The sequence below is a fragment of the Oryx dammah genome, unplaced genomic scaffold (assembly GCF_014754425.2).
Source record: "Oryx dammah isolate SB20612 unplaced genomic scaffold, SCBI_Odam_1.1 HiC_scaffold_20, whole genome shotgun sequence".
Classification (NCBI taxonomy): Eukaryota; Metazoa; Chordata; class Mammalia; order Artiodactyla; family Bovidae; genus Oryx; species Oryx dammah.
Genome location: NW_024070204.1, coordinates 22,569,492 through 22,584,778, shown reverse-complemented (window position 1 = coordinate 22,584,778; position 15,287 = coordinate 22,569,492). Strand labels below are relative to the sequence as shown.

The 15,287-nt window shown below is 37.8% G+C and overlaps 1 protein-coding gene and 1 non-coding gene across 2 annotated transcripts in view; one reads left to right on the top strand and one right to left on the bottom strand.

The window, feature by feature from the left end:
* The window catches only part of LOC120879479 (cadherin-10), a 112,408-nt gene extending 97,443 nt beyond the window's left edge, over positions 1-14,965 (top strand). Inside the window, exons 9-11 of the mRNA XM_040262496.1 lie at positions 2,756-2,864; positions 6,668-6,919; positions 13,906-14,965. Coding sequence (XP_040118430.1) covers positions 2,756-2,864; positions 6,668-6,919; positions 13,906-14,396 — 852 coding nt within the window. The 3' untranslated portion in view covers positions 14,397-14,965. The remainder of the gene's footprint in view (positions 1-2,755; positions 2,865-6,667; positions 6,920-13,905) is intronic.
* On the bottom strand, positions 3,578-3,649 carry TRNAR-ACG. The gene has a single exon. It is a non-coding gene; the product is annotated as a tRNA-Arg (tRNA).
* Positions 14,966-15,287: the final 322 nt, after the last annotated feature.

The window sequence follows — 15,287 nt, the reverse complement described above, 5'->3', positions numbered from 1 at the left end:
TACTTTTAATAAGACCAGCTTGTTAGATGTCATTTTGGTCTCACAGGCAGAAACATGTTTGCTTGAATTAAACTATTAAATACTCACTGATGGAATTCTAGCTTACATCATCCTAGCAGGCAAAATCAAAATAGTTATTTGATAAAGTCTTTCCTTACTGAATCTTTCTTGAAATTAGTTTATTAAGTCTGTCTTCCCTCCTTCCAGGGAAGTAGGAGCTTTTGGGGGACTTCTGGATTTGCTTTAGTTATTTATACAGTAGTTCACTCCACCCAGAACTTCTCTGAATTAAGTGCTCTTTAAAAGCAGCATTTAATCAATATGGAACATCATTCCATTCATTTGGGGTATGGACACAGTGAGAGTATGTTTTGTGTGTTAAGTTGCTCAGTCATGTCTGACTCTTTGCGGTCTCATGGACTGAAGCCTCCAGGCTCCTCTGTTCATGGAATTTTCCAGGGAAGAATACTGGAGTGGGTTCCCACTTCCTACTCCAGGGCATCTTCCCTATACAGGGATCAAACCCACATTTCTTGCATTGGCAAGTGGATTCTTTATCACTCGTGTCACCTGGGATGCCCCAATGAGATAGAAGTAAAACTAAGTGTCACCCCTCCTCCTTTCTTGGGGCTTCCCAGATGGTGCTAGTGCTAAAGAACCACCTGCCATTGAAGGAAACATAAGAGACATGGGTTCAATCCCTGATCTCTGGGTAGGAGAGATTCCCTGGGAGAAAGAAATGGCAACCCACTTCATTATTCTTGCCTGAAGAATCCCATGGCCAGAGGAACCTGGCAGGCTACAGTCCAGAGGGCTGCACAGAGTCAGACACAACAGAAGCTATTTAGCACGCACCACACTCTTTTCTTGTCTATTCCCCATCTGAAGGGTAGAAGACTTTCCCCCTGGGAAAAGGGTGTAATTCACATGTATGAATAGTCCCTTCTTATGCCTGAACAATTGAAGGCAAAAGAAGAAGAGGGCAGCAGAGGATGAGATGGTTGGATAGCATTACAGATTCAATGGCCATGAACTTGGGCAAACTCCAGGAGATAGTGAGGACAGAGAGGTCTGGTGTACTGCAGTCCATGAGGTCACAGAGTCGGACAAGACTTAGCAACTGGACAACAACAATGCTTGAATGAGGCAACCAGACTCCCAGAATTTCCATTTCACAGTCAGAGGACCTTGGGAAAGGGCAGAAGAGAGGACTGGCTATTTCTCTTTCTTCCATTTTCTCTCAGGCATGCCTTGTTCCTTTAGTTAATAAAATATATTTTAATAATATTTAATATCATTGGCTCAATAACATTAGTTTGAGCAAACTCTGAAAGATTGTATTAACTGCTTTATATATGTACCATCTTTTGTTTTTTATTAAATGGATAAGCCATTAGCCATAAATTCTTGCTTTAGTTAATCTTAAATTACCACTAAAAATCATAAAATGATGTTATATTTTTAAATAAATATTTTGAATTATTCCAAGTTTTAAATTATTTTTCTGCTACTTATTTCTAATGATAAATATTTATCTTTGTTTGGTCCAGTTATATTTCTTGCATCACTTTGAAGTAAATAATTAGGGAGTACTTCCATTTTTAATTTTATAGAACAGTATAAGAGAAAAAATAATTTAATATGGAATAGTTAAAATAATTTATTTTTCTAATTATTTTACAGTTTTAAACTTTATTTCAGTTCAGTCACTCAGTCATGTCCGACTCTTTGCGACCCCATGGACTGCAGCACAGCAGGCTTCCCTGTCTGTCCACCAACTCCCAGAGCTTATGAGTCCCTTTTTAATCAACAAAACACCAGTAACAAACATTTCCATCAAATATCTATGTAATATTAAATTAAGTTAATGCAGTAAAAAGTATATTCCTTTAAGAATAAATTTGACCATTTTTATAAGCATTGACATATTTAACAACTTTTGAAGCCTTCTTGAAAAACATGCAAAAAAACACATAAAATGTTATTATACATATAAGTTAAGGAAAATTTGATATATATGCAACAATATATAGCTGTTATATATGTATAATATTAATTCTTATACAATATGTTCAAAGTAGTGATATGATCATTGGATAAGGTGTTATATTTTCTTTGTTACTAGATAGCCTCTTATATTCTCTTATCCTAAAATAAATCAGAGCTAACCCTTAAAAAGTAACCATTCTCCATAGTATGTATATGTTGAATTAAATATGTAATTCTATTGAGAGTGCAAATGAATGACTACTCTAAAAATAGATAATGTTTTTCTTTCCTTTATAAAGTTATGCATAATGATTCTATAAAATTTCCACATCCTTTGAATAGTTTTCACTTTATTTTTGATGAAGAAGGAAGCTATAATTATAATAACTTTCTAAATTTTCCTACATTAAATAACTCCTCTAGATAAATGTTTAAACATATATGAAATACCTACTTATTTCAAATGCTACATCTAAATTCTTAAAACTATAAAAAAATACTATGTTATTGCTCATTATTTTAATTAAAAAACAGATAGTATTTAGGAGAAATTGATAGAAAAAAGAAACAAAATTGAGAGAGTGAGAGAATGTTTCTATTGTGTAATAAAAGGATAGAATAACTGAAATAAAGATGCATGCTTTTAAGGAAGAAAATAATTGTCTTTAAAAATGTTGGACAAATTGGATACTAAAAATTAAATATTATAAAGAAGATTCTAGCCAGGGAAGCTTGATAAATGTACATTTTTTTTTCTCTTCTGCAGCTAATACAGACTATAAGTGCAGTAGACAAAGATGATCCTTTAGGTGGACAGAAATTTTTCTTCAGTTTAGCTGCTGTCAATCCAAACTTCACAGTACAAGACAATGAAGGTAAATTTTGAAATGTGTTCATTATAATTTAAGGTGACTTAACAAGAAATTTTCTCCAAATTAACAGCTACATATACATGATATATTAATTTATAGATCTGATTGCAAAGGTTTGTTTTCATTAGATTTTTAATAAGATATTTTGGTAATTTCTTGCTTAACAGAGTTTACACTGTTGAATTTTAAATAACAAAATACATGAAAGAACACAGTATGTGGATATTAACAAAAACACTGGATCTTGTAAACTTCAGAAAGGCCAGAAATAATCAGTTCTTATAACAAAATAGTAAGCTCCACAGGGAAATGAATGCTTGGTGAGACTCTTGTGCAAACTTCAATGAGATTTAGCAACGACAGATTCACCATAGTCAAAAGGCCTAGAAGAGACGAAAAAAAAGAAAAGAAAAAAGTAGCCACATTAGCCTGTGAGGGGACTGAGAGCAAAAACATAGTTGGCAAAGACGAGATACACTATTTTCCTATATAACATATGAATTTTATATGTGATCAAAAATACTAAACATATTTATTGAATTTTTTTTTTTTAAGGCAGAAACAAAACAGGTATGCTTGTTTTGAGTGAGTGAAGTTGCTCAGTCGTGTCTGACTCTTTGCGACCCCATGGACTGTAGCCTACCAGGCTCCTCTGTCCATGGGATTTTCCAGGCAATAGTATTGGAGTGGATTGCCATTTCCTTCTCCAGGGGATCTTCCCCACCCAGGGATTGAACCCGGGTCTCCTGCATCGTAGACAGACGCTTTACCGTCTGAGCCACCAGGGAAAGTCCTATAGATATAATTACATACTCACAAGAAATCTAATAACTACATTGGCATATGTACAATACTTTCCATGTATGTATACTGGCAGAGCGAGGTTGCTATAGTGCATCTGGTTGGCTTTCAGAATGTCTGAAAGCAGTTTAGGATAATGGGTAGTTTTACACTGAGCAACTACTCATTTTTAATATCATAGGATTTTTGCACAAATCAGTTGAAGGGATTGCATCAGTTGGTAACATCTGTTTACTAAATCTGAGCTTTTGAAATGTATATGTTTTCTATCCCTCTGTGTGTGTTAGTCACTCAGTTGTGTCTGACTCTTTGAGACCGCATGGACTACTTTATCTGCCAGTCTCCTCTGTCCATGGGATTCCCCAGGCAAGAATACTGAAGCCAGTTCCTATTCCCTTCTTCAGGGGATATCCCTTCCTGACCCAGGAATGGAACCTGGGTCACCTGCATTGCAGCCAGATTCTTTACTGCCTGAGCCATCAGGGAAGCCATTCTACTCCTTCGGACACCTAAAATAATTGTGATTTGAAAAATTAACATAGAATAGGTAGATAATATGCAAAATGCCAAATTACATCTGAATATCAGGGAAACAATACCCATCATTTTAATTTGCTGAATCTGGTAACTTAAACATAGTATTTAGACATGGCATTCTTTGTACTGAGTTGACAATATTGAACCTCTTTCTAATTGTATTTTAACTTGTTTTATATTCTTGTTAAACTGAGCCCTGGATCTCAACAAGCCACCTTTCAATTTTAAAAAGATAAAGAGACTTGAAATAGTACTGTCTTATCACAGCATTTCACAGTTACTTGGGAAACAATTCAAAACTAATCTTAATTAATTTTTGATAAATAGTACCATTTTCCTATATTAGGTATAGTTCCTGATCCTATGGCTGAAGCTATATAAATACAAACCTGAACATAACTAACTAGAATACCAGAAAAGTCTGGCACCCTACTCCAGAACTCTTGCCTGGAAAATTCCATGGATGGAGGAGCCTGGTAGGCTGCAGTCCATGGGGTCGCAAAGAGTTGGACACGACTGTGCGACTTCACTTTCACTTTTCACTTTCATGCATTGGAGAAGGAAATGGCAACCCACTCCAGTGTTCTTTCCTGGAGAATCCCAGAGGCAGGGGAGCCTGGTGGGCTGCCGTCTATGGAGCCGCACAGAGTTGGACACGACTGAAGTGATTTAGCAGCAGCTGATGGAATATTTGATCTAATCTTGCATAAATTCACTACTTTCTATTAATGGGTGAATTTTGAAAGAAATTCCAATGACAGACATGACCTTAAAGTTGATTTTCTTGAAAAAATACCCTTGCATGTATCTATAGCCTCATCTTAAAAAACTTTTAATTCTTCATCTTTTTAAAAATACATTTCCTGCCTCTGTGATACTACATTTGGTATCCCATGCTTAAGAATCCCTCACTTTTCACTAATTTACAGATCAAAACTTTATTATATGATGATTTTTCTGAATACTTAATAAAATGATTTGTATAGAATAGTTAAACTGAAAGCCACTCAGTCATGTTTGACTCTTTGTGACCCCATGGACTGTACAGTCCATGGAATTCTCCAGGCCAGAATACTGGAGTGGGTAGCCTTTCCCTTCTCCAGGGGATCTTCCTAATTCAGGGATCGAAGCCAGGTCTCTTGCATTGCAGGTGGATTGTAAAACTTCTGTTGATTCTTTAATGTATCAAAGCTATTGTAGGCAAAATTAAGATTTTAAAATTTTTGAAAAGTTAAAAAAGTCTAAGCAAGAAGATTATAAAAATACTTACATGCATATAAATGATTTATTTTAGTGTAGGTTTGTGAAAGGAAGAGCTGTATCCTAACACTTATTGGAAGAGAAGTCAAAATGGCAAAATTATCAGGGTTACAGTTGATTTATTAAATTTGCTTGTGCACATCTGATTTGCTAGTCTACTTTCCTAGCTTATATAGTAATCTACTGATGTAGTAAGATTTAACTTCTTGCTAAAATTTTGGAAATGATTATGTTCAACCAATATATTGCAAATATATTGTCACCCCTCTTCTTTTACAATTTTGCTAACCTGCTTCTTTGATTTAGCAATTGCCTAATACTCCCTTACCTACACTGGCATCTTAAACAGCCCTGTGGGGTGGCTAAAAAAGACCCAGCACATTGGACAGAGTGTGAAATTATCATCCATGTATATTTATTTTTCAGTATTTGTTATATAAAGCTAGAAGAAATATTATTAACTCACAACCCAGATTTGAGGATACTGAATAAGTTATCAGATAAAGGAAATATCAGTAGCCATGTACTAGGTAGTAGGGGCTAGATTAAGTCTCTACTTCTTCCAGTATGTCTGTCAGGCACTCTTACATTAGTGTCGTCCACCAGCTATTTAAGTTATGCACTAAATTAATTTTAATGGGTGGAAATCTAAGTTCAAAAATATTAAGTAATTAGCTCACTGTTCTTCATATATTGGGACTTTTGAAAGTTTTTGACTATATTATTGATTCTAAAAGTGCTACTGCCTAATATTTTTCTTCATGAATATTAAGATTAATGTGTGTTTTGTGTGTGGACACATATATTTGTAAACAAACATGTATTAAGATTTTTTCTTTGGTATGCATAATATTTTATGTTTTTTGAAAACTCTGAAAAATCGTATGGTACCATCTCTATAGTCTTCATAAATGATCTGCTTATAAAAATCCACCATTTTGAACAGTGTGAGAATTAGTTAAAACTTTAATAAATAATCATGCTATTAGATTCCTCAAACTATCTTATTTATTTTATGTATATTGCCTTGACTCCTTAAACTAGCTTATTTATCTTATCTATATCCAAATGGCCATGCATACATTTGATAACAATTTTGTGTTTTAAAAAGACACCTTTTTATCATATTTATGTGTTAAACCATGGTGATCAGGATAAGACAAATCATTTGTCTCCAGCTATTTTTAATATGTTAAAATTTATTTTAGATAATACTGCCAGAATTTTAACCAGAAAAAATGGATTCAATAGACATGAAATAAGCACTTATCTCTTGCCCGTGGTGATTTCGGACAACGATTACCCGATTCAGAGCAGCACGGGCACACTCACCATCCGCGTGTGCGCCTGCGATAGCCAAGGCAACATGCAGTCCTGCAGCGCCGAGGCCCTGCTCCTGCCTGCTGGGCTCAGCACAGGCGCTTTGATCGCCATTCTCCTCTGCATCATCATTCTGCTGGGTAAGAAAGGTTGGGGAAAATGTGCTTATTTCCTAGATGGCTTACTTCACTGTGTCTGTAAGAAATGTTTCTGTTAAAATTGCTGTTGTTGTTTAGTTGCTAAGTCCTAAGTTCCTCTTGGTTGGGGGAAATAACCAAGATGGACACCTCTAAAGCTTTTGTAGTGAAGAAAGTAAAAGTGGTAGTGTCTCAGTTGTGTCTGACTCTTTGTGACCCTAGGAATGTAGCCCGCCAGGCTCTTCTGTCCCTGGAATTTCCCAAGCAAGAATACTGGAGTGGGCTGCCATTTCCTTCTCCAGGGGACCTTCCCAACCCAGGGGTCGAACCCCAGTCTCTCGCACTGTAGGCGGATTCTTTGCTGCTGAGCCACCAGGGAAGCCCGTCTATTAAAATATTTCCCCCCAAACTAACCCCCCCACACAAATGTAAGTTAGATATCAATTAACCAGGACTGTTGTTTATATTAAAATACATCTGATCAGATAGAGTCATGACCTGTCTTTCTTAAATAATGAAACTGAAACTTGGAGATATTTAACACATTTTGCAAGATTTCTGAGTGGCTAAGCCAAGGCCAGGCACCTCACTGTTGTCATTGTGTACATAGTTTTTCAGTAAAGTGTATTTCCACTTTTTTTTCTTATTATAGTTGGATGAAGGTCTCACTATGATACCTCTTTACTGTTTAATGTTAACAAAACCCTTTATCTGGTTCACTTGTCCCTAAAACGACAATATTTTATTCTATAACCCAGAGCGAATTGCTTTATAACTGCTTTTGAATCAAAAATCAGATTGCTTACTCTCTAGTTGCATTATCTTAAAGCTATTGTGAGTATTCCTATGACCCTAATCAAAAAATACTGTACCTGACATTTTAAGAAGCAGTGAAATGAACTGGGATTTTGAAGCCAGTCTTAGTAAGTTTAATTATTCTCATTATTAGATACTTTTTTATTGTGTAAGATCATTTAGTTGATAAGCTGTCTGAGGTTTTAAATCATTAGATCGCAAGTATATGTATGGGCACAAATTATGAATTTAGCCCAAATAAAAGGTCATATTTCCTCAAAAACTTGTAGAATAAACAGTTTCTTTCTCTTGGTGGTGGCCTATTTATTTTTTAATCACTTTGAAGGTCAAGAACAGTTGTCAATGGATTAAAACTTTCTTTTTTGTTGCATTTAAAAAAGCCCCTTGTTTGCTCTCTTAGACCAGCTTGAGGGCTAGAAGTCTTACAGTTCTAAGTAATAAAAGAGAAAAACATAACTTAATGCCACTTTACATAATAATATAATTGCCTTCATTCAGGCTGCTACACCAGAATGCCTTAGACTGGTAGCTTGAACCACATAAATTTCTCAGAGTCTGGAGACAGGGAAGTTCAAGATCAAGTCCAAGATCTTATGTTTGGTGAGGGCATACTTCCTCTTTCATGGATGGCTGTCTCGTCTTATATCCTCACATGGAAGATAAAATCATCTCTTTTGTGCCTCATTTGTTCTATTAAGTTTTAAAATTTCATTTATTTATTTTTAAAATTACTTCATTTATTTATTTTATTTTTGATTATGCTGGGTCTTCATTGCTGTACGGGGACTTTCTCTAGTTGCAGAAAGTGGTGGCTGCTCTCTAGCTGCGGTGTTTGGGCTTTGCATTGTGGTGGCTTCTCATTGTGGAGCACAAACTCTAGGGAGAGCAGGTTCATTAGCTGTGGTACACACGCCTAGTTGCTCCATGGTATGTGGAATCCTCCCAGACCAGGAACTGAATTCATGTCCCTGGCACTAGCAGGCAGATTCCCATTCACTAACCCACTGGGGAAGTCCTTGCGTCTCTTTTTATAAGAACACCAATCCCACTCACTCATGAGGGTTTTACCTCCATGACCTAACTACCTCCCAAAGACTGCACCTCTATGTACCATCACATTGAGAATATATTTAGGCTTTAAGATATGAATTTGTGGGGGACACATTACATCCCTGATACCTCATTTGGTAGAGAATCCACCTGCAATGCAGGAGATCCTGCTTCGATCCCTGGGTTGGGAAGATCCCCTGGAGAAAGGAAAGTCTACCCACACTAGTATTCTGGCCTAGAGAATCCTATGGACTATATATTTGCAAAGAGTTGGACACAACTGAGTATCTTTCACTTCACTCACTTCATTAAGTCTCAGTTTAGTTCAGTTCAGTAGCTCAGTTGTGTCCGACTCTTTGTGACCCCATGAAGTGCAGCATGCCAGGCCTCCCTGTCCATCACCAACTCCCGGAGTTCACCCCAACTCATGTTCATCGAGTCAGTGATGCCGTTCAGCCATCTCATCCTCTGTTGTCCCCTTCTTCTCCTGCCCCCAAACCCTCCCAGCATCAGAGTCTTTTCCAATGAGTCAACTCTTCGCATGAGGTGGCCAAAGTATTGGAGTTTCAGCTTTAGCATCAGTCCTTCCAAAGAACACCCAGGACTGATCTCTTTTAGAATGGACTGGTTGGATCTCCTTGTAGTCCAAGGGACACTCAAAAGTCTTCTCCAACACCACAGTTCAAAAGCATCAATTCTTCGGCGCTCAACTTTCTTCACAGTCCAACTCTCACATCCATACGTGACCACTGGAAAAACCATAGCCTTGACTAGATGGACCTTAGTTGGCAAAGTAATGTACCTGCTTTTGAATATGCTGTCTAGGTTGGTCATAACTTTCCTTCCAAGGAGTAAGCGTCTTTTAATTTCATGGCTGCAATCACCATCTGCAGTGATTTTGGAGCCCCCCAAAATAAAGTCTGACACTGTTTCCAGTGTTTCCCTATGTGTGATGGGACGGGATGCCATGATCTTCATTTTCTGAATGTTGAGCTTTAAGCCAACTTTTTCACTCTCCTTTTTCACTTTCATCAAAAGGCTTTTTAGTTCCTCTTCACTTTCTGCCATAAGGGTGGTATCATCTGCATATCTGAAGTGATTGATTTTTCTCCCGGCAATCTTGATTCCAGCTTGTGCTTCTTCCAGCCCAGTGTTTCTCATGATGTGCTCTGCCTATAAGTTAAATACGCAGGGTGACAATATACAGCCTTGAAGTACTCCTTTTCCTATTTGGAACCAGTCTGTTGTTCCATGTCCAGTTCTGATTGTTGCTTCCTGACCTGCAAACAGGTTTCTCAAGAGGCAGGTCAAGTGGTCTGGTATTCCCACCTCTTTCAGAATTTTCCACAGTTTATTGTGATCCACAGAGCCAAAGGCTTTGGCATAGTCAATAAAGCAGAAATAGATGTTTTTCTCAAACTCTCTTGCTTTTTCCATGATCCAGCAGATGTTGGCAATTTTATCTCTGGTTCCTCTGCCTTTTCTAAAACCAGCTTGAACATCTGGAAGTTCGTGGTTCAGGTATTGCTCCAAGCCTGGCTTGGAGAATTTTGAGCATTACTTTACTAGTGTGTGAGATGAGTTCAATAGTGCAGTAGTTTGAGCATTCTTTCTAGACCTGTAATAAATTCAATATCCTTTAAATGTTTGTTCTAATGAGGTTAAGAATATATATATATTCATATATGTACCTGGTATGATCTTTTCCCTTACTTTCCTCATCTAATTGAATTCACATCTGTTTCTTCAAATCATAATTTTTAAAGGATTATGATCAAAATGTTTGGGAATAGGGAATGAGGTTGGGAAACTAACACAACCAGCGGGAAATTGATTTTAACTTTCTCCTTTTATCTCTTACCATTATTATGATACTAAAGTAATAAATTTATTATTATTGATACCTTCCCACAGGAGTAGGGAAATAACCTGTGTGAGTGATACACATTTCTACTTGTGGATCTATACTTATTATTAAGATACATCTAGTTGAGATTCATTTTCTATTGATGGGTGGAGCTGTGTTCCCTCCCTGTTATTTACCTCCAGCCAAACAGTGGTGGAGGAAATGAAGATAATGGCGACCTCCGTCAAAAGGTCCCATGTAGGCACTGCTACACTCAGTGCCCCCAACCCTGCATCAGGCCACTGCCAACCCACTCCTCTGCCAGAGACTCCTGGCCAGTTAAAGGCAAGTCTGGATCAGTCTCTTGTGGGGTCACTTCTCCTTTCTCCTGTAACCTGGTGTGCACAAGGTTCTGTTTGTGCCCTCCAAGACTCTCTTTCCCCAGTCCTGTGTAAGTTCTGGTGGCTCTGTGGTGGGGTTAATGATGACCTCCTTTAAGAGGGCTTATGCCATACCCAGTTATGCTGAAACTAAAGCCCCTTTCCCTGCAGCAGTCCACTGCTGACCTATACCTCCTGGGGAGACACTCAAACACAGGTCTGTCTCAGTCTTTGTGAGGTCTCTGGGTCTCTGGGTCATGGTGTGTACAATGTTTGAACCCTCCAAGCAAAAGGCAAGGGAGAAAAGGAAAGACATACCCATTTGAATGCAGAGGTCCAAAGAATAGCAAAGAGAAATAAGAAAGCCTTTCTCAGTGATCAATGCAAAGAAATAGAGGAAACAATAGAATGGGAAAGACTAGCGATCTCTTCAAGAAAACTAGAGATACCAAGGGAACATTTCATGTGAAGGTGGGCACAATAAAGGACAGCAGTGGTATGGACCTAACAGAAGCAGAAGATATTAAGAAGAGGCGGCAAGAATACACAGAAGAACTATACAAAAAAGATCTTCACAATCCAGATAATCACAGTGGTGTGGTCACTCACCCTGAGCCAGACATACTGGAATGTGAAGTCAAGTGGGCCTTAGGAAACAGCACTATGAACAAAGCTTGTGGAGGTGATGGAATTCCAGTTGAGCTATTTCAAATCCTGAAAGATGATGCTGTGAAAGTGCTGCACTCAATATGCCAGCAAACTTGGAAAACTCAGCAGTGGCCACAGGAATGAAAAAGGTTGGTTTTCATTCTAATTCCAAAGAAAAGCAAGGCTAGAGAATGTTCAAACTACCACACAATTGCATTTATCTCACAATCTAGCAAAGTATTGCTCAAAATTCTTCAAGCCAGGCTTCAACAGAACATGAACCATGAACTTCCACATTTTGAAACTTGATTTAGAAAAGGCAGAGGAACAAGAGATTAAATTGTCAACATATGTTGGGTCATCAAAAAAGCAAGAGAGTTCCAAGAAAACATCTACTTCTACTTTATTGGCTATGCCAAAACCTTTGACTGTGTGGATCCCAACAAACTGGAAAATTCTGAGAGAGATGGGAATACCAGACCACCTGACCTGCCTCCTGAGAAATCTGTATGCAAGTCAGGAAGCAACAGTTAGAATTGGACATGGAACAATAGACTGTTTCCAAATCGGGAAAGGAGTATGTCAAAGCTGTATATTGTCACCCTGATTATTTATCTTATATGCAGAGTACATCATGAGAAACTCTGGGCTGGATGAAGTACAAGCTCGAGTCAAGATTGCCAGGAGAAATATCGATAACCTCAAATATGAAGATGACACCACCCTTATGGCAGAAAGTGAAGAAGAACTGAAGAGCCTCTTGATGAAAGAGGAGAGTGGAAAAAGTTGGCTTAAAGCTCGACATTCAGAAAACTAAGATTATGGCATCTGGTCCCATCACTTCATGGCAAATAGATGGGGAAGCAATGGAAACAGTGAGAGATTTTATTTTGGGGGGGCTCCAAAATCACTGCAGATAGTGACTGCAGCCATGAAATTAAAAGATGCTTACTCCTTGAAGAAATGTTATGACCAACCTAGACAGCATATTAAAAAGCAGAGACATTACTTTGCTGACTGAGGTCCATCTAATCAAGGCTATGGTTTTTCTAGTAGTCTTGTATAGATGTGAGAGCTGGTCTGTAAAGAAACCTGAGCACCAAAGAATTGATGCTTTTGAACCGTGGCGCTGGAGAAGATTCTTGAGAGTCCCTTGCAGTACAAGGAGTTCCAACCAGTCCATCCTAAAGGAAATCAGTCCTGACTATTCATTGGAAGGACTGATGCTGGAGTTGAAACTCCAATACTTTGGCTACCTGATGCAAAGAGCTGACTCATTTGAAAAGACCCTGATGCTGGGAAAGATTGAAGTCAGGAGGAGAAGGGGATGAAAGAGGATGAGATGGTAGGATGGCATCAATGACTCAATGGACATGAATTTGAATAAACTCTGGGAGTTGGTGATAGAAAGGGAGACTGGGGTGCTGCAGTCCTTGGGGCTGAAAAGTTTGGACAGGATTGAGAGACTGAGCGAGCAGGTGAGTTGAGATTCATATGTGTTTTTGTAGTTAATTCATTGTAGTAATTTGAATTCACTCTTTGCCATCATGTGACTCAGCATTTCCTTTAATCTCATGAGTCGTATATATTTCCATGGAAAATCTGGTGAATTTATAAGCCAATAATGTTTAAATAATGTGGTCTTTCCCCCACCAGTAATTAAAGTGCTCCAGGAACAGCATAAGAAAAAAAAAATACGTAAATCCATCATCAAAGCTATTTAACAGATATGAATACTTTATATCTTGTGAAGAAAGCTGCCTTTTTAACATTGCATACAAATGTAAAACTATGGGCGTATGTTTGCCCTTCTTAGTTGTTTTATTTGAAACTGAATTTGATTTGGGTCTTTTTTATGCAACATCTTATGTCACTATTTAATGCAGAATAGAAATGATATCTACTATCAGGAACTATCTTTAAACAGTTCTTAGAAAAATAGGCAAGTCACAATATTTCAAAAACTCTTACACATTGCTTTAAAAATAATTCAGAATCACTGTTCTTAAACTTTAACCATTTCAGTAAATCCTTCAACATTCCCCTTTTCTCTCACCATCGCCCCCTCCAACCCTGCAAAAAAAAAAAAAAAAAAAATTAAGGAAGTGCAAAATTAATCCTAAATTCTAACCTGTTCCAGAAAAACCTAAATAACTTAAACTGGTTTATAGTACCTCCCCTTGTTATTTATAGAGTGTTTCAGACGAATCTCTAATGCATCTTTTTTTTTCCCTTTTTCTTTTCTGAAGTTATAGTAGTACTGTTCGCGGCTCTGAAAAGACAGCGGAAAAAAGAGCCTCTGATCTTGTCTAAAGAAGACATCAGAGACAACATCGTGAGCTATAATGATGAAGGTGGCGGAGAGGAGGACACTCAGGCCTTTGATATCGGCACCTTGAGGAATCCGGCCGCTATTGAGGAAAAAAAGCTACGGCGAGATATTATTCCAGAAACCTTATTTATCCCCCGGAGGACTCCGACGGCCCCGGATAACGCGGACGTCCGGGATTTCATCAATGAAAGGCTCAAGGAGCACGACCTGGATCCCACGGCGCCTCCCTACGACTCGCTCGCTACCTACGCCTACGAAGGGAACGACTCCATCGCCGAGTCTCTGAGTTCCTTGGAATCAGGTACCACTGATGGAGACCAAAACTACGATTACCTCCGAGAGTGGGGCCCTCGGTTTAACAAGCTGGCGGAGATGTACGGCGGCGGGGAAAGCGACAAAGACGCTTAACCAAGGATATCTGTTCTGCTCCGGCGAAAGGAAGTTAACTTGACCCACACCGTCTCCACTTCACAATGTTTGGTATTCCAGGAGAATTTTCCTGCCACTCAGCACAATTTTCTTTCCCCATTTCCTTTTTAATTTGTTCAGTAATTACATTAATTCTTCCCTGTAGGATGTCTCATGGAATATATACGACATTTTATTTAATCACTTCCAAGAGCCAAAGCTATGGAAATTTAGTGTTGTTCATCTTAGGAAATAAAAGATAATTTCAGAATCATGAACAGGATAGTCCTCCCTTAAACAACCTCACAGACAAGCCGCTTCTGTTAGGTACATGCCCTGCCCTTGCAAATGAAACTTTTAAAAAGATGAAGAAAAATTTTAAAGTATATCCTGTTCTGTACATTAAATTAAAAAAAACAAAAACATGTACATGTGGTGTTAGTAGATGTGATATGCAACCTGGTATACAAACGTTTGTGCAATTTCATTTCATCAAATTCTATCTGCTAATGTTTTATATTTATATTTTTGTATTTATTTTTAAAAAAATAAACCAGTTTTTACAACTACCTTGTCTCTAGCTTCTTTTTTTCCCACCGTAGGAAGAAAGCATTCTCCAGGGACTAAATATTTGGTACAAAATTACACTGAATGCAGGTAAGAACACAGTCGTTATAATTACTATTGAGTAACCAAATCCATATGATTTGCATAAGAATTATTTTTCCAGTCAGTCTTGCTATTTTGTGATATGTGAAAACACCTTCACATTAAAAATGATCATCATTTACAGATCACCTAAAAATTGCTACTATCTTGCTACTATCCCCAAACACCAGCAATGCAGTCATTTCATTTTGTTTTTAACTCACTAAAATAATATCTGAAAGA